This window comes from Chenopodium album, chromosome 26, assembly GCF_948465745.1.
Source record: "Chenopodium album chromosome 26, dcCheAlbu1.1, whole genome shotgun sequence".
In the NCBI taxonomy this organism is placed as follows: domain Eukaryota; kingdom Viridiplantae; phylum Streptophyta; class Magnoliopsida; order Caryophyllales; family Amaranthaceae; genus Chenopodium; species Chenopodium album.
The window spans coordinates 32,919,117-32,941,717 of NC_137859.1; the positions used below are offsets into that span (position 1 = coordinate 32,919,117).

At 33.6% G+C, this 22,601-nt stretch overlaps 1 protein-coding gene across 1 annotated transcript; it reads right to left on the minus strand.

The window, feature by feature from the left end:
• Positions 1–247: 247 nt before the first annotated feature.
• Positions 248–20,005, minus strand: LOC145616243 (1,4-alpha-glucan-branching enzyme 2-2, chloroplastic/amyloplastic-like). Its single transcript, XM_081670937.1, has 22 exons — positions 19,666–20,005; positions 18,014–18,162; positions 17,236–17,441; positions 16,083–16,181; positions 14,602–14,644; positions 13,635–13,694; positions 12,410–12,490; positions 12,107–12,223; positions 11,901–11,984; positions 9,919–10,040; positions 9,528–9,647; positions 8,938–9,067; positions 8,744–8,854; positions 8,202–8,330; positions 7,348–7,451; positions 6,485–6,629; positions 4,904–5,051; positions 4,688–4,788; positions 3,686–3,763; positions 1,877–2,032; positions 1,207–1,281; positions 248–1,008 (listed from the first exon to the last, which is right to left on the minus strand). The coding sequence occupies exons 1-22, from the start codon at positions 19,811–19,813 to the stop codon at positions 826–828; spliced, it is 2,589 nt and encodes an 862-aa protein (XP_081527063.1). The 5' UTR covers positions 19,814–20,005; the 3' UTR covers positions 248–825.
• Between the last annotated feature and the right edge of the window lie 2,596 nt (positions 20,006–22,601).

Sequence of the window (22,601 nt, forward strand, 5' to 3'; positions counted from 1 at the left end):
GCAGGTGTGTAAGGTGCTGTTTTAACTCTTGTATGTTGTAGCAGAGTTTGCCACATCTGTATTTATTATCTGCATCATACCATTTTAATTTTCACATAAGTACATTCTAGTGCCATCTATGAAGATTAAGAAATCACAAATTAAATAATATCCTAAAGTAATTCGGTTGACATTTTTTTAATAAATTACAAGATTAAGGGTAAAAATACTCAAGGATACAAATGAAAGTCAGTGACAGATATTTAGCTGCATGATGCCACAACTTGAGCTTCTCTAAATTTGAAGTACTTCATAGTTCATACTTGATACCCTGAAGGCTTGTTAATGACCCCGTTCGACAAGGAAAAAAAAAAAAAAGAGATGGTGCTCTGCTAGATAGTACTATCAGAATAGTTACGACGTATATTATGCTATAAAAAGAATGATCCTGAAGCAAAAGCACTGCCTTGCATAGATAATAGGAATATAGGATAAAAGCTCTAGGACAAACTTATTATGTTATTTCTAAAACCCTATTTTTTGATATATATATCCTTGACATAATTTACATAAGGATACTATAAACATTTACAGAGGCTTATAAGGGCAAAGAACAGCCTTCTAAGCCCTTGCACTCATTCTGCAATGCTTCGTTATTTTACTTCTGCTTTTTTGATGTCTTCATTCTGTATTTATGAAGCAGTCCATCAGTGGACTCACAGCAACTACTGTAGCCCCTAAATGTGATTTTGAGTGCAAGCTGCCATGAAAATGCCCACAACAGAACCAAGACCCTTCTTCTATATCCCACTACATTATTCTAGATGATAAATCTGCAAATGAAGCTTAATCTTCAGCTGGTTCTGCGTCATCTTCAACTACTAGGTCCTGCATAGATAGTACTGTATCATCTTCTACAAGATCATCTGCAGCTGGTTCTGCGTCATCTTCTACTAGAGCATACACCACTGCAGCCCTACTAGGAGCATATACCAAAAAGGAACAAGGTCGATTATCATACGATCCATCCTGCACACCGTGTTTTAGTAAGTTTAACTTGACACGAGAAGTAAGTTCATGTAGCATGATTAGAAATGGATATCACTACTGCCTTTGAGAGAATTTGGTTCACATAAGAATTCACTTTCACCCCATCCCCCAAATTCCAAAATTAAAAAAAAAAAAAATACAAGAAACATGCTTGTACACAAAGAAAAATCGTCTTACAAAAGTGAAGTGTTCAGCATTGTGGTCAATTCTGTTGAATCCACCAAACAAAGGGTCATCTGAATCCAAAACAATCTGCAAAATAACAACACAGGTTTAATCATCTAGTTATGACAGACCTTTCAGCAATTTTGAACAATGACGAGAACTAACTTCTCTGAAGATTTACCATAAGATAAGCTGCTTGAATATATTAAATTATACTAATGCTTGCAGACATAAGAGGTGATATAATTTCCTTTATGACCAAGATTTTTTAAGCCTTCAAGGAAATATTACGAAGTATTTCTTTTGAGTAAGAATGTAAGATACACTCCAGTCTCAATACCACAGCCAACTGAATAAATGTATGCTATTTCAAGATTCTATGAAGATCTAATGATTTCCCACTTCAAAAAAATTAAAAGGGATAAAAGAAAATTGAACAGTTGAACCAAATGCATCTAGTTGAATACACAAGAAAATTCTTCCATCATAAATTATGCTTTTGCCAAACAGTTCCTCATTCTAACTTGGAATTCATTAATTAACAATCGAAAACTAATTCCTTTCAGAAGTCTATAGAAGGTATCAATCTCATACACTAACAATTGAACGGGAGTACTATAAGAAGATACAAACTAAATTAGAACAAAATGAACAATCACATATCCTAAGTTTAGAAGCATACCTTATATTTCCCTGGCTTCAAGCAACCAATCCGGTAATCAAAGTAGCTACTCGACCAGTGAAAATTGAAAACAAACACCAAATTTCCCCTTTCAAAGACTATGATCCTATCATCTTCGGCTTTACGTGATATATACTGGTGCTCTGAAGTCATGAACTGCAGAAGATACAGAAATAATCTATGATGTTGACTTCATTGTCATGTGGTTTTCCTTAACCAGGATATGCAACAAATTGGATAAAGAATAGAGCAGAAGCTAATATGCATTAATCTTAAACAGAGCATATGTACAAAAAATCATTTTCTAGAAACTAGAATTGAAGCAACTAGGTTTGAGGCAGGTGTATCCCATGCACTTACTAAGTGTTTTTTTTTATGGAGTCTTAATTCTTAAATCTCAAGATTAGATCTGCCAGAGGCAGGAAGGAATTCAAGCAATCCAAAGTGTAGCGATATGGGGCTCTTTTGGCTCACACATCTCTAAACTGTTAATGAACATCTCATAATTGCTGTGAGGGGAGGGGGGGATTCAAAGGATCTTGTAATTCAAAACCACTAAAAGTGGTGGATGTCTAAAGATATTGGCCATTGCAGGGAAAGGGATCTCTACTGTCTCCTTACCACCTCCAATAATATCCAAAAATCCCCTTTGCTCATACCTTTGATTGACAAAATCTTCAACCAAGTCATTTATATGCCCACTAATTTCCTTTCAGATGCTAGTACGAGTAGTGCCAGTTCTATAATTATTCTGCTACTTGCATTATATTTTTTACCGTCTCTTGTAATACAAAAAATGAATTAACCAGCTTTCTTCTGTCTGGTCTTCTTCCTAAACTTGTGTCCGAGACTTACGAGATTTTGTTTTTCTGCTGACCCAAAAAGTTATTACAAGCAACAAGAAGAAACGAAAGGTTTTTTCTTTGGGACTCACTGCCTCGGTAATGGCATAAAGATAAATGTTTGTATTAATTAAGATAGAATTTACGGAGACAAGAAGACAAGTGCATAAAACATTTTAGTTGGTTGACGAAAGACTAATTTGCTACGACATCTGATTCCTAAGTCCCAATCAAAGCTCGGTATGGATAAGGTGATTAAATACCTATCATCACAAATCACCAGATGGCAGGCTAATATCAGCCAAGATGATCCCTGGATTTGAAAAAATGTGACAACTTAGCATTCAATTTGAAGACAGGTGTTCACGCATTTCTTATGCGGTCAGAAATGAACGTGTATCGTGGTGTTCAAGGTAGGTAGGCTAGACATGGGATTAAGGATGAATAACAGCTTTTCAGAAATTTATTGATTTAAAATAAGTGTGTTTAGCACATAAGGGTAGTGTACACTTCTCGTATTTTCTTTCCAACGGTCTTTTGCTGCAGCAGCGTGATCCGAGGCAGTTCATACAAAATGTGACCAAAGGTTCACTAATCACCATAAAGTGGATGTGGAAAGGTTAAATGGAATAGTGTTCAGCACTTCTATTAAAGTCAAAGAATACACGCGCACACACACACACACACACACACATACAGTGTGAGCTTGGTGTGTGTTTGTGGGTATTTTGGGTAAGGTGAACATCGTATACAGTATATATTAATAACACAGGTGTGAGTGTGAGTATAGTCATTAGTTTTGGGTAAGGTGAAGGTCATCCACTATAAATTGTACGAAGTACATTGTACTTGGTTCCCCCATCCCATCCCTGGCTTTGGGTATGGTAAAGTTCATCCCTGGTATAGACACAGAATGGCATCCTGTTAGGCAAATAGCTTTCTTTAAAGAATATGTAAGAAAACATACACCATATTGTTCTTCCAGATGCTGCATAGCTTGATCAAATTCTTGCAGTCCACGATATCTAAGATAGTCTGCATCACCCTGAATACACCCAAAAAAAAAAAAAAAAAAAAAAAAAACAATTAATAAATAAAAAGCTATAAGGATGAATAGATTATAGCAGCTATCTTCAGAATCTTGGAAAGTTTATAGATGTAGGTGTTCCACAAACAGGCAGAACTTCATTTGCTCAAAAGTTGAAAAATGCCTATTGAGTTTCATCTCCATGATATTTGAAACAAAGACCATCTAGTTCCTATCCTATTTTGCTGTAGAACACTAACACATTTTCTACTTTCTTGACAGCTTGAGCAAAAATCACTCCCCTTTTTCTCCTCTCTTACAATGGGATTCTATCAAGGAAAATTTATCAAAAACTTTTGAAATTTCAAGTTGAGTTATGTTCTATCATTCATCCCTCTTTATTTCAGTAAAAGGAAGGGTTGCCTCTGTGAGTTGCAAAGACCAGTTAAGTTGAGTCATTAAGGGATTATCAATAATTACAGTTTGCATCTAATTTTTATAGTATATTGCATCCAACACCCTCATCACCACCAAATTTGACAAAACCCAATCAATCAATCAATCAAAACACAAGCATTAACTTTGATGCCACTGTTTCAGCTAACCTGAGCACTAGAACTAATATTAAAATGGACAATTTCCAATTTCATAGACATTAAGAAAATTATCTCTTGGCCAATCAATTTTATGTGCTTAGCAGATAGTGACTCTAATGCTTAAATTTCAGAAAAAGAAAATGAATCTTGATAACCTGTATAGAAGTCAACACTGTCCAAAATGGCTTACAACAACAACAACAACAACAACAACAACAATGCCTTAGTCCCAAACTGATATGGGGTGGGCTAACATGAATCGTCATAAGGAATCATACCAAAATGGCTAATAGACAAACAAGAATGCTTCACTACAAAATGAAGCTACTGTAAGTTAGGAACATACCAAGTCAAACCTTCGCCGACATTTATCATAACTGTTATTGTTTCCTGGGACAATTTTACCAGTTGGAAGATGTTGATCCCCTCGTGGAAAATCTATCCACTCTGAAATATATCAAAAGTCAAATCAGCGCCCTTACAGAACTTAAGGATCGCATGTGAAAATTGCAAAATTCGAGCAAATATATACTAATAAAGTCAACAGAATCATCAGTTTTACCTGGGTGGCCAAATTCATTTCCCATGAAGTTGAGATATCCTTCTCCACCCAATCCCATAGTAATAAGTCTGATCATCTTATGCAATGCAATTCCACGATCTATTCGTGGTGTTGATGGTCTATCCACAGCCATAAAATCATACATATCCTGAAATCCTTAGCAGGTCAGAAAGCAGAATAAACATTTGGTTCAAATTAGCAGTTGGAAAAAGCAGAATGATATAAATACGGAGATAAAGAAAATATGAGCACATGAGAAAGGGCCTCTACAGCAGCAGTCTGCAGGCCAAAGGTTCACAGCTCAAGGTTAAATCTGCTTGTACGCAGCAGACATTGACAGGAGAGCCACGATAGGGTATCCTTGTATGACAATTTCTAAACATCTGACATTTAATATAAACTGCAAGGGATATACGTAGTATTTTTAAGGATTAAGAGAATGACTTGCACATTAGGGGTAATGATCGACAAGGAAGAATAAAATATGCAATCAGCAGGGTAGGATATCTTCAAGTCTGGAAAACATTCATTGCTGTCACTATTGTAGCTGCTATACCAGTGTCATAACCAAATTCATCTATTCCTTGAATGTTATACTATTTTTCTCCAATGTTATATTGTTTTTTCTCCACTAGGGTACAAACTTCATGTTTTCATCATAGCATATTCATCCTAAACTTTTGAAACATTGCAAAGACTGTTTATCATATTCGTGTTTCCAGACAATAACCGGTAATCAGTCTGCCATAAGTTAAAAATATCCAATTAATAAAAGCATTGAACTACCACACCCCCACCCCACCCCACCCCACCTAACCCCTACCCCAAAAGTAAAGTAAAATCCCCAAAAGCCCAAAATGAAGAAGTCCCTGAGCAATCTACACATTTAACAGAAAAATTATTTTAGTACAATAACCAAACTATAGGGTAAGTTGAGTAGAAAAACCACGGGGTAGGAGAGGATCAATGAAGTCATGAATTGCTTCTGCAGTTGAAAGGGCATAAAATTAAGAGCACAAATGGAAATCTCACTAAGCAGGATTTTTATTAAATTAGTCCATCCAGAAATGACAGTAACCGGAATGGGATCAAAGCTGCCTTTTGATCTCAGGTATGACAAGTCAAATTAAGGGAAATAATGTGATAGTTATGCAAGCACTTAGAGGTCAAATCCAAAATCCTTGGGGGAATCTACCGAGCTATTATTTTGAAAAGTAATTAAAATAAGTAATCACCACATAAGTAGCCTGAACCCAGAGGTAACAGACTTACAGTGATATTACTCAAGTAATCATACATGTTCAGTACCGTATGCTTGATAGATACTTCAGTATTCATTGATTATTAAACATAATAATTCAATACCCTTACATATCACCATCTTGTTACTATGTACATGTCATCTACTTGGAATAAAATAATTGCAAATTTGAGCATCAAACCAAAAGGGGGTTTGACATGGACCCTAAATTTTTGTAGTTTAGCTTCTATAACTATAAGAAAGATACCATATAATGCAACTGCAAGAGAGCATAAAGAAACTGAAACAAATCTGAAACAGGACTCAATGACTCATCTAACCTTGTCCATCAACCAAAATGCAATCGTTTTGTCACCGACAAGAGCTTGGTCATGACTTTCAGCATATGATACACATTTCTCAGCCCACCGCCGGTTGGTCAGTGTGTGAACGATGTCACCCATTCTCCAATCTTCATCTCTTAATCTGCAGATGTGGTTGTCATACAAAAATGCCAATATCATTAATCAATTCATGTTTAGATGAAAAGACACTTAGGCAAACTTTGCACCTTTCTAGCAAAAGCTAATAATATTTGTTAGTAATAAACAAAGATTGATCCTCGCAAACAGATAGTGTTATGTTGGTATTAAAAAAATCAAAAGTAAAAAAGACTCCTACTCAGATTATTTGGTTGGTAAACTTGAGGACATGGGATGAATTCTTCCTCAAAAACTGAAAGCTCAATGTTATGCTTCACAGTTAAGATATTACATACAAATCCTACACAGAGAGAGAAATAAAAGCATGTCTCCTATTATATACAAAGAAATATCAAGGCTGCCTAAACTAGTTGATTCTACTCATGTTAAGCCACAGCAGACAAACTAAGTTCCTTAAAAATTACATATATCAATGAAGACTGAATGGATTAGACTTCATTTCAGTATATCCCGGAAAGGATTTAACGGTTCCCCAACAAATCAAGTTGACACATATTTTAATTCTGCTATATAACCACTTGACTACTTCCAAATCCTTATCCTGACAATAATGAATGGATAGAAGTCCGTGTAAAGTGTGGTTCTCAAAGAAATTACAGAATTTGATCACATATGAATACAAGTCAAACATGATCACACATGCAAGTCCTATCAGCAGCTGACAAAATATGAATATGATACAGCCACAGGTCAGAACATACTGGAGAAGCTCTATCCATTTATCAGCAATAGCCATATGGAGACGGTAATCAAAACCAACACCACCATCTTGTGTTGGAAGACCGAAAGTCGGCATTCCACTGACCTGTAAGCAGCAGGCAACAAATGTAAAACATAATTTAGGAGAATAAAATACACCAAGGTTAGCAGAATACAGCTCTTCTCCCCTTGTTCAGGCCAAAGACAAGCCCTTCCACACATAGCTAGAAAATAAAACATGATGATAAAGTTACATTACAAAATACATAATTATAAGAAAGGGTTTTATATTGCTTTATTATTATTTTTTTTTATTAAATGCAGAAGTACAGGAAAAATATTTTCATAGCCATAATTCGCAAACTTTAGAATATGCTCAGTTCTTTTCACCTTCCACTAAGCTAAGCTTGTGCTAACTTATTTACAATATGTATACTTATTGTAGTTGTGAATTGAACTTAGTTAGTCTTCATTTGATCGTATTGGAATGGTATCAAATCTTATTTTTCATGAAACTTGCTCTTTTTTTTTAGGTGAAACGAACAAACCACTACATAGGCAAAATAATTTTGATCTCATAAAATAGGGGGAAAAAATAAAATTATTGATAAAAAGAATTCTTTTTAAAAAATTAGACAAATAAACACTACATCAAACCATGAGAATATGAGTGATATTAATGATCAAAATGATTGTCCTCAATTATTTCTAAATAAAACAATTAACAAAAGTTAAATCAGCATTTTTAGTAATTAGAAGTACATACAGAAATCAATTCAGACTTTCAGTGATCAGTAACAAGTGTTAGAACTCAATAAAATACTAAGCATATATTTTAAAAAGACAAGTGACATACATCTTCACCAATGGCTATAGCCTCAGGAAATAATCCGTGTATCATGTCATTCACCAGCATTAGGTAATTCACAGCATCCACATCGGTTGCAAAACCAAAATACTCTTCATAATTTCCGGTAAATGCTACCTACAACAAACAAAAAAAACAGAAAAAAAATCTGTCATCAACACATGATTAGAGACCATCAAAGAGAAGGGTCTACCACGGAAATGATGCTAACAAAATAATTTCAAATTGAAGATGAAATGCAAAATTTTATATAATAAAATCTGGTAATTTCTAGATAAAAGATGAATAGATGGGCAAGAACACAAAAATGTTTTCATGACATTTGAATTCTACAGACAAAAAGAACAGTATATTGAGCAGAGTTTCCATATTTCCAGTTTCCACAGATACTAAAATCAAGATCAGAAATCTTGTTGTCTTCAAGAACAAATTTGAATTTGATGTCAATAAGATGATAAATTGATGTGATAAGTAAAACAAATAAGCAAAGTGCAAATTGGAGGATTTGAAAAAGGGAGGTCAAGTTTTACCTGCAGCCCATGATGAGTGTACATCATTGAAGTTACACCATCAAATCTGAAGCCATCAAATTTATATTCTTCAAGCCACCATCTCGCATTAGATAGAAGATACCTGAGCACCTACTGAAGATGACACATAAATTTACACTGACCAAAAATGGAACAGAAAGCATACTACTCACAAAGTGAAGAAAAATACTTACTTCCCAACTTCCATAATTGAAAAGACGAGAATCCCACATCCAATGATAACCACGTGATCCAGAGTGAAAGTAGTGGCTATCAGTTCCATCGAACATGTTCAGCCCATCTTGTACATTGTTCGATGCATGGCTGAATTTCACAAAATTTTAAAAATTTTTAGCAAGAATCGTACACAAGTAAAATAAAGATGTATAAGAAAGCTCATACATCACAATGGACATGAAATTAAACACCCCAGCAAGTCAATGCAAACATGGTCAGAAGACTCAGAACACACTAGACCAATTGGTTAACCAAACCCAGAACAAACACCAAATATGTCTGCGGTGACTTATTAATACAAAACAATTCAGATTTTAGCTACAACAGAAAAAAGGCAACCCAATTGGATGCATGAATACTTCATGATGCATGTATAATTCACTTCCATTTTGCTTTCAGGATAGAATTACTTGATTCGCTTCCATATGACATTTAACTTATCAGAAAAGGAACCAAAACAACCAACAGAGAAAAACAATTTAGCCTTCCATCCTAAAGAAACCTCAAAGCTAAAACCAATGTTCATAAAATCATAATACAGTTTTACCTGTGCACAATATCCATCAAGACGACAATACCAAGCTCGTGAGCTCTATCTATCAAGGACTTGAGATCTTCTGGAGTACCAAAACGACTGCTTGGTGCAAAAAAATTTGTCACGTGATACCTAGGAACAAAATGTGAAATATTAATACATATACAGATACAGTATATGAGACAGATATTGAGGCATATAAACGTATCCCGAGCATGCAACATTGCAACCGCCAAGCTTACGAAAAATAATATGAAAGATATACGAGCAAAAGTTTTTAAAAAGAGAGAGAGAGAGAGAGAGAGAGAGAGAGAAAGAGAGAGAGAGAGAGAGAGAGAGAGAGAGAGAGAGAGAGAGAGAGAGAGAGAGAGAGAGAGAGTCAATAGAGATGTATTAAACGTACCCAAAGCTAGCATAATAGGAATGTTCCTGAATAGCCATTATTTGAACGGCATTGTAGCCCAGTTTTTTTATTCGAGGAAGCACATCATCTCTGAAGTTTGCATATGTATTAATAATTGGTTCCTGCAACTCACATTGAGGATATCAAAGCATAGTACAACTTTCAGAAACACAAGGAAATGTAAAAGAAACATGTGAGGAGAACTAAATAGGCAAATTTGTCACAATTCTAATGATGAATTGATGACTTAAGACCCTCAAAGAGGAATGGATACAGTGGACTAGTAGAGACCTTTTGTTGGATGACTTGACAATGACAATGAAAATGGATGAAAGCAATGATCTTAAGTTTCATGTTATCCAAAGTCAAAAGGATCTAAGGGAATTTTCTATTCAGGGTAATTTTGCTGAATAGAACCTTAAATTTCATCGAAATAAAACAAGATTGCCTTTTAAGTTGATGAGAACATGAACTGACCCATGTGTAATGGAAAGCGCAGTGTTGGGTAAGACCATATAAATTGAATCAATTACGGAATAATACCAATGGGGAACTCATTCTGACATACAAAATAAATCAATACCCCATATTATTACTATAAAAGACTGCAAAGAGGGATTGTAAGCTAAAAACTACTTGAAGAATAAGAAATGAATATCTTTAAATAACTATCAAATAAGCTAATACCTCTATTTTTGATTTTCCATTTGGAAAGTGCACACTTGAACAGTTTTTACTTATTATATTTTCTTCATCGAGACTGTTGTGAACATTTAAAAAAAACAAAAGTTCCCTTTTTCTCCTAGTTTTCGACTTTGACAAATATTTAAAGTGGAAGTACATCTTTCTTGAATGTCTCCAAATGAATATCAAATAAGCTAAAACCTCTATTTTTGATTTTCCATTTGGAAAGTGCACACTTGAACAGTTTTTACTTATTATATTTTCTTCTTCGAGACTGTTGTGAACATTTTTTTAAAAAAAGTTCCCTTTTTCTCCTAGTTTTCGACTTTGACAAATATTTAAAGTGGAAGTACATCTTTCTTGAATGTCTTTGATTAATATATTGTCGAATACACGCACGCGCACACACACACACATGTTCAGATAAAACATACGAGGAGTATTATGTTACACTAACAACAACAGATACAAGGGAAGACCAGCAGTCCCAGGACTGTATTAGAAGCAAGTACAGCTTACAATCTCTTTGAACATCTGACAAGGAGACCACTGACAATACATCACATATTCATTCATTTCACAATAAGGTTAATCATGAAGGCATGGTGCACACCTTCGTCGTAATTCCTATACATTGTTAGACTGTACTACAAGAACTAAAGAATTGCTCAGATACATGATATTAGACTACTAGTATGTCTCAATACCTTACAGTAAAAGCATTTAGGTAATAAACGTAAAAATGAAAAAAAAAAAAAAAAAAAAAAAAAAAAAAAAAAAAAGAAAAGAAAAGAAAAAAAGTAAATGTAAAACCCTATCTCTAGAGTTATTAAAATTTTATGTGCATTGCCGTATAAGACACACTATATCCAAGTTTTACAACACTTAGTGGTCATGTGATTGAGCATAGGCAAGTTACAATTCCAAGGAAATTATTACCTGTGAATTGAAAAGGCATTTTAAAATAACTATAGGATAATATGAGTAGGACTTCCCAATAAATAATTCCCCTTACTTGGTTGGGACTAGGTGAGTCATCTCATCTACATTATGGAATCAAACAGCCTTGTACCTTTCCACTGGTCTGGAAATTTTATAACCTATGTGTTTACATGTTCACTAAACAAACACTTAATTGAACAGAGAAGAGCATCTCATACATCATCAAGGCAACAACTCAGCAAAATATCATACATATTAAGAATTTAAAAAAAAAAAAAGGAAAAAAAGAAGAGAAATATTAAGAAACTGATTCTGTATTTAACATCATCATTCCTAGGGAGAGAAGAAATGCGCACCGTACTACTCATGCCAATATGTGACTCATAAATTCTTAGTGATTTTGGTCTCTTTGGTTGAGGGTGCTTGAAAACATACTTCTCCTATAAGAATTACAACACAGAAAGTATTATTTCACTCATGGAAACAGAAAATAAGAGATGTTAGCACATAAGCAACAACTTTTACTACATCTGATATTAAATAATTAAAGAGTACATCTTACCTCTTCTGGTGGGTCATAATAGATCCCATTGTATGGGATTTCACCTGGTGCCTGTACAGAAAATTTGATCCAAGCGGGGATAGAGTCTTTGATTCCAGAAGGAGTGTCCATGTGAATCTAAGAAATCAAATCAAAATTTTAAGAAAAAAAGCAGTATAATTTTGATTATCAGTACAAGCTGATGTGTCAAAATTTTCTCCACAAATAAGCTGGATTTCCCATCTCCTACCCCACAATCTATATTATAATGAACAAACAATACATTATCACATTAATTTCCACAAGCTTTATTTCAAACATTACCTTCACCCGAGAGCCATGAGGGATAGCCGATGAACCATCTGCATTGTTCGGCAAAAAGATTTCCCAAACACCAAATTCATTCTGCATTCACACAAGCAATTGTGGAAGATGAAGCAGAAGAAGTAAAAACATACCAGTACACAGTAAACAGACAGAGCTTTAAACTCATTCTCAGATACTAGCCAAGACCAAAATCAGCATCAAAAAGAAGAATACCTACTTTAAAAAGCTCTTATCTTACAAGAATATCTTAAAAATCGGCAAGAATATCTTACAGGGCACGACAATAATTTACCTTTTAAAGACACTAGGATACATACCAGAGCACCTAATATTTTCGAAAACAGAAACCAAAATAATAAATAGGTAGAAACAGAAGGTTATCTTATCAGGATCCCAATCTCTTTTAAAATGAAACAGGACAAAAGTAGAGCAGTAAACAGCTAGACACATGCTACCTCTGTTCTTTTAATAGTTTTGACTATCACACTTGCCGATTCACTACTTTTACTATCAATATTTTTAATCATATGTCAAATAAAAAAATTGTAAAAAGTTGATATTTAAAAATATACATTGCAACTAATCCAACAATCTATTAGAAATTAACATCTTTTTTACAAAGAAAAATTAACATCTTTTTAATATACGAGTAAAAAAATATGGTCAAAGTAGGGTGTATGATAGTTTAAAAGCCAAAACATTGCGTTTAAACTAGAACATAGGAAATATTGCTACACATGTTTTAAATAGACATCAGTTCATCATAAAGCTCATTCTCCATGATTGGAGTTAGAAACTGGTATGGCTTAAGCGAAAGCTTCCTCTATCATGATCTTCATCTAGTTATTCAACGTTTTCATTGGATCTTCTTCTTATTATTTGGAAAAGATGGGGAGGGGAATGAGTAAGGAGATTAATAATTTAGTGATCTGATCTTTTTAAATTTCTCAGAGACATCACCATTAGGTAATTGGATTCAACAACCAGAGTTCCCACTGGGAAGAAAGCAACTATAACAAAGAAGTTCAATAAAGGCGAACAACATAGCACATCAGATGGGTCAACAATTCATCTTTCTTGTCTCCCTACCTTAACAAGACCATAATACAGCATTCCACAGATGTAGTGGCAAATATATATATATATACTGAGCACAATTTTCAAAAACTAAAATAGTATCATAGCTTACAGTCAATACACATGGTCAAGAGGAATAGCATACCCGAGTCATAACATCAGCATTAGGATTCCAATTGTTGAAGTCTCCAACCAAAGATGCTGACTGTAAACAAACAGATAAAATGATGTACATGCAGAGAGAAGAAAAGAAGAGGAACAAACAAGTTCCTTAACAGCAAAATTCAAGAAAAAGGGAAAAGGATACCATGGGTTCTTATTTTCTTTTACTGACCAAAAGAAGAAAACAACAGTAAAAAAAAAAGAGAAAAGGACAAATGTAATACAAATAAGTCGAAGATGACATTGCGACCAGGGCAGTATCAATAACAGCTCTCAAAAGCCCACAAATTCTTCCCCAATACAATGCACAAAGAGTAAATTATTACAAAGAAAGTATATAAAACCCATGGCAATACAATTGAGAATCGCCACTCAAATGCTACCCTGACCACTTATTGCTAGCTAAACTGCTACCTTGCCAAATACGTTTAGTTTTTTTCAATCTAGTATTTTGACCTGATAAAAATGCTAATTGTTACCTAAAACACTATCTCTGAACAGGGCCTAACTCATAGCATTGGTACAATAATTTCACCATTACTGCAATTGCTACACAAAGTTACCTACATCAATTTGGCTGGTCGCCCAGACCAATTATGCCACAATGCATTTACTCAAAAAAGGTTAGAAGTGAAGATTTCTTTCTTTATATGTTATAAAATTAAGATACTGCTCCATATATACGTTAATATTTCACAATGCCATTACCTTAAGTCTTCAACTGTATACTGGCCACAATAAAATCCTTCAAATACTCTTCAGGTTACAAAAAAATCTCTAGGTACTCTTATAATCATCTAGCTCTAGCCTTTCTTAGTAATCAGCATTAAACAATCTGTACAGGGTAGTTTTCACTGAACATAATAAAACCATAGACCATTTGCACTATGCATTTTTTTCTATGTATGTAAGCAATGACCAATTAGATACAGAGTCAAGGCAGAACCAACCTTTGCTCCAGGTGCCCATTCTCTGTATGTTATCCCTGCAGCACTGCATAATATTTAACATGAAAATTAAGAGATGCAAATCAAAAGCAAGAACACTTCTGCAAAAGATGACATCAGTAACTTCACACCATCATTTGTGATGCAAGGCAGTTGATGGACAGATAGTAATGAACTCCGGCATCTAGAGATTTTGTAAGTGATTTTCAAAATTTTAAATTTAGATTACTGATTAATTTGGCAATAAAGTAGCTTGGGACCAATGTCATAATCCTAGAACAAATAGAGGGGTGCACCATACACCCATGAGTATTTTGTTCTCATTTAGATGATTGTTTTTCATTTAATCATCAAATGAAAAGCAAAAACTAACCTTGGGTTAGTTGGGTGTAAGGTGCACCCGGGTGTACATAACAAATTCCAGAACAAATATCATAGTCGCAAAGTTAATTGTCATTTCTTTTAAGGGAAATGCCATAAAACTATGCTATGAAATATTGATCAACGACCAGATATATTAACAGATGACCAGGAACACGGTAACCAAGTCATAAAAGAATCTCAATCCACATTCTTCAATAGCAACCAGATCCCAATCATTTTGACAAAATCCTACGGTCTAATAGGTAACAATTGCAAAACTCTGGCTTCTTTTAATACTTTCCAAGTATCTAAAGTCTTTCAAACTAATACTAACTGGAACACTCCTGCCTCCAAAATAAATCATAGGGAATTGTATACAGCCTTACACCTAGGATAATATATAGGTTTTCTTTAGACCTTTGATCCAAAAAACAACAGCTATTAACCATCTACCACATCGCAAAAAAAAATATGAAGCACAGATACATAAGCCATTTGAATTTTATTTCCCTGTAACCCAAAGTCAAAGAAAAGTAATTTTAGGCTAAGTAGATTAAAGACAAATATTGATTTTACGAATGACAACTTCCAGTACTTAGAATCACAATATTATACAAGCATAGTATACACCCCATTGTAGGGGTAAAACTGAATAATATGCTAGACACCATTATGACATCATCTAAAATCAGAAACATTTTCATATTTCAAAGTCAAAGTCATAGCTATTAGAGGATGCAAATTGGCCAGATAAGAAAGTGACTAAGTGAACATAGAGTTTGAGGGGAAGGATTTAATTAACTAGCTATGTAATTTAATAAAGTACCTTTAAATGATACCCTTGTATCTATTTCTCAAACTTTAACAACACAACCATAACAAATCCATACTGCTTCCAAAATAGTATTCAAGCATTACTTCCTCCACTATTGTTAGAGCATTTAGTCAACTTCAATTACTCCATTACTTAACATTTATAATTCCAATGTGTGCTATATTTCAGCCAAAAAAAAAAAAAAATTAAAAAAAAAAACAAAAAAACAGGAAAAAAAAAAAGAGTTTAACACACTACATTTCTTTAACTCTAAGTTTTCCTAGGTAATATCAAATAGTAACCATACCTGCGAGTGAAACCCATCTTTTCATATCCGCGAGAAAATTCCTCCAAGCCACCTTCATACTTGTTAATTTCTTCACGCAATTTTCTGTACATTGAATACCTACAAAAGACAAAAGATCAACATGTAAGTGTCCATATAGTTTTAATTTTTTATTAAATGTGAGCAGCAAATAAACAAGCCAAAAGGAGCGTGTATGTTAAAAGACAAAATTATACCACGTACTATTTAATCAAATGTTCTCAGGCCAAAAGGAATATTTATAATTAAAGAAAGTGATAAAGTTAGCAATGAAAAAAAAAAAAAAAAAAAAAAATCAACTTCTTGAGAAGAAGTCCATTCAATATCAGGGTAAAGGAAATATCCAGTTTGCCAAAGTTTAATGGATCCTATAAAACAACTCCAACGTCTTTATTTAAGCATGAAAATTATGGAAAGAATCATAGCGTGACTCCTAACCCAAATCTTATAATTGGCATAGTTGCATGGACTTGCACTTAAAAAAAAAAAAAAAAAAAAATCAAAATCAAAATCCCTCCATATTGAGATAATGCCTTTCCTAGTTTCCTGTGAGTTTTAATGCCATAAGTTCTGTCCACTTCAATCCAGTGCATTTAATTTAATATAAAATAAAGAAAATACATTATCGGTAAAAAAGCGAAATCTAGTAAATCTTTAATTCTTTTGTATTGTATAAGCTATGTAGTCCCAGAGATTAAAGATTTCAAGTAGATGAAAATATAAGATAATTTATGTATATGACCATAAGAATGGCCAAAATCAGCTGGATGTACATCAGAAAAATTAGCTAGAACATCTGGCTCAGAATAATAAGCCCACAACCCCACACAGACACACACTACACAGGCAGTTTCTCTAAAATAATATGGTTTCAGGAGCTGGAAAAAAAAAAAGATATATTCAAAAGAGGAAAAGAAGAAACTCCCACAAACATTCACCATCCCTCTTCTTTTTTCAAAAAAAAAAAAATTTATACGCCAATCATATTCTTGATTGATTCTTCAAAATGCACGACTCAAAAAAAAAAAATAAACCTAAACTTCCACTCTTCTCTCCAATGACACTAGGCGATGAATAAAGCAACCAGCATCACATGCATAACAAAATATAAAGATACGAAAAAAAAAAATCTCACCGGTAATCAAGATGCGTACGATAATTTTTCAAAAGTGGATCTATCTCATATATTCTCTGCCCATTACCAGGCGGAGGAACTGATTTTCTGGTGACAGAATCTTGCACATCTATATCTTCGTGAGTATGAGTTTCAGCCATAGATTTCTTATCAGCCACACTCTCTGTGCCTCCTTTCACAGTTTGTACACGTAAATCATGGACACCCTACAGAGAGAAAAAACAGATGCACATTTAAGTTGAATAAGAGTGCTTAGATAACTTAAATAGTAGGCAATCAGAATGTGATTTAAACTATAACCCACTCTGCTTAGCATGTAACCTTTGGAAAAGTAGAAAACACACACTATTGCATGCCTAAAGTGCAGTGGTCTTTGAGACAGCGTAACATAGTTGGGATTCTTGGGAAAGCCAAAATAGCTACCAGATAGAAACCAAAATAAATAATTAAATTAAAATAAAATAAAAGCTTTCCATTAAGGTTGCAGAGCTTGCAACATTATATCTCCAACTTATGCACAATTGTATGTATAGTTGTTGATCAAATTAATCCTGACACATTGTGGCATAGCTTTTAAGATTCATGAAACTGGTTTTCCCTCCCTTAACAGTAACCAATTATATATGTTTCTCGATAGCAACTACATAGACTGGTGCAAATGATTCTTGCCATCATTTTTCTTCCCCTAAATTAGGAAGTTAAAGGCATACCCAATTCAATCATCAGCTAGACACTATTAGAGAACACAAAAATATTGACAAAGAAACCAATTCCGCACCTCAGTGTCATTCAAATTTGAATCAGAACTTAAGCCTTCATCAGATGGAGAACCTTCAGCGTCACTGCCTGGAACAAGTACTTTTTGAGATTCCGTCAATGTAGCTGATGAAGAATCAGAATCATAGGGCTTCTGAGCATAAATCTTCCCTAGAAAAGAGGCCAAAGATCAGAAGTTAAGAGACCAACATATAGGGATTGGTGATAGTAAGGGGAAAAAGAATGACACTTGAACTCCTGCCCCCTAAAGCCCTAGCAAACAGATGTTGAACAGAACAAAGCATGAAAGACATTAAATAGACAACAAATGTGCTGATTAAATGAAATCTGTAATTATAACCCTTTGTATCTTATTCCTCCCCTCAAAAAAATTGATGCTTGCATTATTAATTCACTTAAGCTAAAGATCTACACCTTAAAATCTTAAATACAATTGAATTGTTAGATATTACACTTTTCAAACAGCAACACCATCGGTCTGCAATCTCAACAATCCCATCAGAGTATTTCCCTTGTTATGTATATCTAGTGCCTTTACAGTTGTGAGATGCAGACTTGTTTCTCAGGGGATGCTTCCCAAGGATGTAAAGCATGATTAGCATGCATTATTCTTCCCATTGACTATGTTTAGAGGCCTCCTTGTCCTCAATTATCATACCACTTCGTTTTACTGCTCCACTCTTCCTAAATGACTCTAGCCTAACCTTCAATTATACAAAAAAAGAAAAGAAAAAGATTTCCAAAGAAAGCTGAATTATGGCTTGTTGTTGCCATCTGGCCTCTAAGTGCATCAATTAAAAAGAAAGAATTGTCGTCTGCTATACCACTCTAGCTCAATCGCTTCAAAGACGTCATAAATTTTGTCCCCCATCGGACTTATCCTCTACAGCATTTCCTACTACACCAGATCATGGATCCAACTCGTCAACATGCCTAATGACTGTAAGAAAAGCATGCCACTGATAATACACAAAAAAAACAGACATGGTCATATCAACCAACAACCCAACCTCTCATTGTATGAACCAATCAAACACAAACTCCTCCGATCAAACACAAACAATTGTGAAGATCAGAATTGCCCCGTTCTACATCATCACTCATTATATTGTAGTTCAGACATAATTTCTTCATGAACTAAACCAATATACTACCAATTACCCAAAATTCCTCAAAATCGACATTAAATTCGATGAACAAAAGAGAATTCCACAATTTCTAATGTCAATTGTTCCATCAGCCAACCAGATAACATAACAACAGAACAACGGCTTTCAATTCCGAAGATTCATGATATAATCAAAATTTTCAAACTCGCATAATGCTTTCCCAAATATCATAAACGCAATGCCAAAAATCCTTAATTTCCTCAAAATCAATCATCCAACAATCAAAATGTCCAACACAATCATGCATTATTTAATACTAACACCAAAAATTAATACGGAGTAACAAGAACCAATAAATCTCAATTTCATGAAATTCACGCAACAAAATCAATGTACATCAAAATCAACAATGCAGAAATTCAAACAAAATCAAATTCAACAACACAAAAAACATTTCCAAACTTCAATCATCAAAACATTTCCAAATTTGAATCAAAATTCATCAAAAAAACAGCAATAAATCAGAGAGAGAAAGAGCGAATACGAGAAAGAGAAGCGGAACTCTTGCTATTGTTGTTGTTAAGGAAGACAGAGAAAGAAGAACTCCTCCGATTATCGCCATGAAAACAGCTCGACTTATGAATAGACGGAACAGTAGTAGGAAGACGAATACCAGAGATTGTATACACCATTGTTGAATCCTCGATTTCTTCTTCTTCAGAGTTAGGGTTTCACATAAATGGAGAAGAAGAGAGAGAAAGTAGAGAGAGAAAGAGGTGGAGAGAGAAAACAGGGTCGAGCTTGGAAGTGAGTGAGAGAGAGTGGAACAAGGAGAAAATAAGAGAGGGATAGGAGGGAAGATCTCGAATGACACAGAAATCAGAATTAATCAATTTTATTTTAATATTTTATTTTGGAGTACTAAAAATGGAAGAATATAATAATTTATAAATTTAAATACGATGTAAGATATTTTTAGTTTATTGAAACGTGTGCATCAGAGATTGCATGGAGATTGGGTGACTACTCACTTTGGACCTACTCTTTTTTCATCCTCCATCGTTTATTTTTTTCCATTTTCGTCTATACTTGTTTTAATTCGATCTGGCTATTCAAGTTTATTTTACCTAGTTTAGACGTTTGTGATACTTGAGTTTTTGTTGATGCTGTTTTTTTTACAATGGAGTAATATGGTATTTGAGACGTTACCATATTAGCTTTGATTATTATTGTGATTCAAAAAAAATTATTGTGATTCAAACGTCATGAATTCTATTAAGGTAGAATTTTCACATCTTCTTTGCCTTTCATATTAAAGATATGTTCATATTTAATTCATTGATTAATCACAACAATATAATTTTACAATGTTTTGTTGTAATATTATTTTGTCACATTTCTATTTTCAATTGTTAATCAATAACATAATAATAGTCACATATCTTCTCTACCTTTTACAAGGTTCAAATAAGCTCTTATGAATGGTGTGTACAGACATTTATACCCTTAAAAATGTTTGTTTACTAATTTGTCCTTATTAATTGTAAGTGTCAACAATTAATTTGTGGCATAAGGCGGTCAAGCTAAAAGAGGTCTCGAACATGCCTAGCTATGGTCTTATGAATATTAGGCAGACATAAGACATCTATAACAAAACTTTGCTTACTTATTTATTCTCATTAATTTTAAGTGTCACAAATTTATGGCATAAGGTCAAGCTAAAAGAGTTCCCGGACATGACTAAATATGGTGTGTTAGCTGCCCTAGTTAATAACTTAATAAGAAGTGTTAAAAGCACTAAACATCTCTGTTAAAAGAATTAAATGTTGCAATATTTTGGAACATAATAATGCATGATCAAATTTCACTTGAATCATTCATGTCAATGTGCAACAAATCAACGATTAACTTTAAACTATAATTTTTGCATGTGTTGTGAAAATGAAAAAAATTTACAATTTAAGAACTCAACCCACATATTTCTTCTCTCATTATTTTAATTAGGTCACTAAGGGCATGTTCTCATACGATTATTATCAGTTCAGTTCAACTCAGTTCAGCTCCTAAAATATTCAGTTCAGTTCAGCTCTTAAAATATTCAGTTCAGTTCAGCTCCTAAAATATTCAGTTCAGTTCTATTAAATTCGGTTCAGTCAATATGCTAACACCTTTTTTTTTTAAAAGGTTGTGAAATTGTGTTGAAGATATTTACATCTTCAATTAGAAGGAGGTGTGGAAAATGATTCAGGTGGATCCACGCATGAATCAAATATCACGAGTGAGTATGATAGAGAGAAATATTAAAAAAAGTTATTGGGTCCCTTCACTACTTCATCTTCTTCGGTGCCCATGTCCTTTCCTTAAAAGAGTATCTTTTTGCTTTCAAGTTACTCCGTATTTTACCTTCACTCGTTCTAACTTCCTTCATTAATAGGTAAATCCCAAGATTTGACTTTTAACACTATTTAGAATCTTTTTTTTTTTTTTTTGACAAACACTATTTATAAATTCTATTTTAATTAACTTTTGTAACTATAACTTAACTAGGTGGCTAACGCGCACATTATAGCTAGTCATGCCATAAAGGTTTTTAGGTTAGGCGTTATGGTATAATTTTAGTTGTTAGTAGCGTTCATTAGGTAAAATGTGTAAAATACTTTTATGGGTATAAATTAAATGTTAAAATAAAAATAAAATAATAATTAACATTAATAAGGAAAATATGTAAATGAACATTTTAGGGACACATTCATCTCAACACTATTCATAAAGATGTGGTCATACTTTTTTAAAAAAGATGATAAACATAGCCCTAAAAGGGTATGTATAAGAAGCTTAAAAAGGAAATTTTGAGGATTGATTACCATTAATCACATCGATATGCGCATAATTTTGTTATGAATTCTCAACTTAATTCCATTTTAGGAAGTGTACGCATTTAATGCTTATATATAGCCCTTACGGCTACATATATCATTACCCTACTTTTAAAAGAGGGTAAATACATAAATAAAAATTTTTAGGGGCATGATTTTCTCAATAATATTCATAAGAGTTTACTCATACCGTTAAAAAGGTAGGGTAAACATTTTTAGGGGCATAATCTTCTTAACACAGGTAAAAAGAGTTTACTCATACTTTTAAAATGGTAGGGATAAAATATATTGATTCAATATAAAATTTCAAAATTTCAACTATTTTATTTCCTTCATTTTTTTTTTTTTTTTTTTAACAAAGCACCATTTAATATGGGCATAAGATTGGGGGTGTTTGGTAAGTGGGAATTAAGGGTGTGATTGGGATTTTTAATCCCAATATAAAAAATAAGCCTTGTTTGGTTGGTGGAAATGGGAATAAAAAGGGGTTTGGGAATGAAATTTTTTATGGGTGAATTTCCACTATTTTATTACCTAGGGAGGGTAGGTAATAAATGGATGAGAATGGGAATAAGGGGAAAATGACATTTTTACCATTAATGAA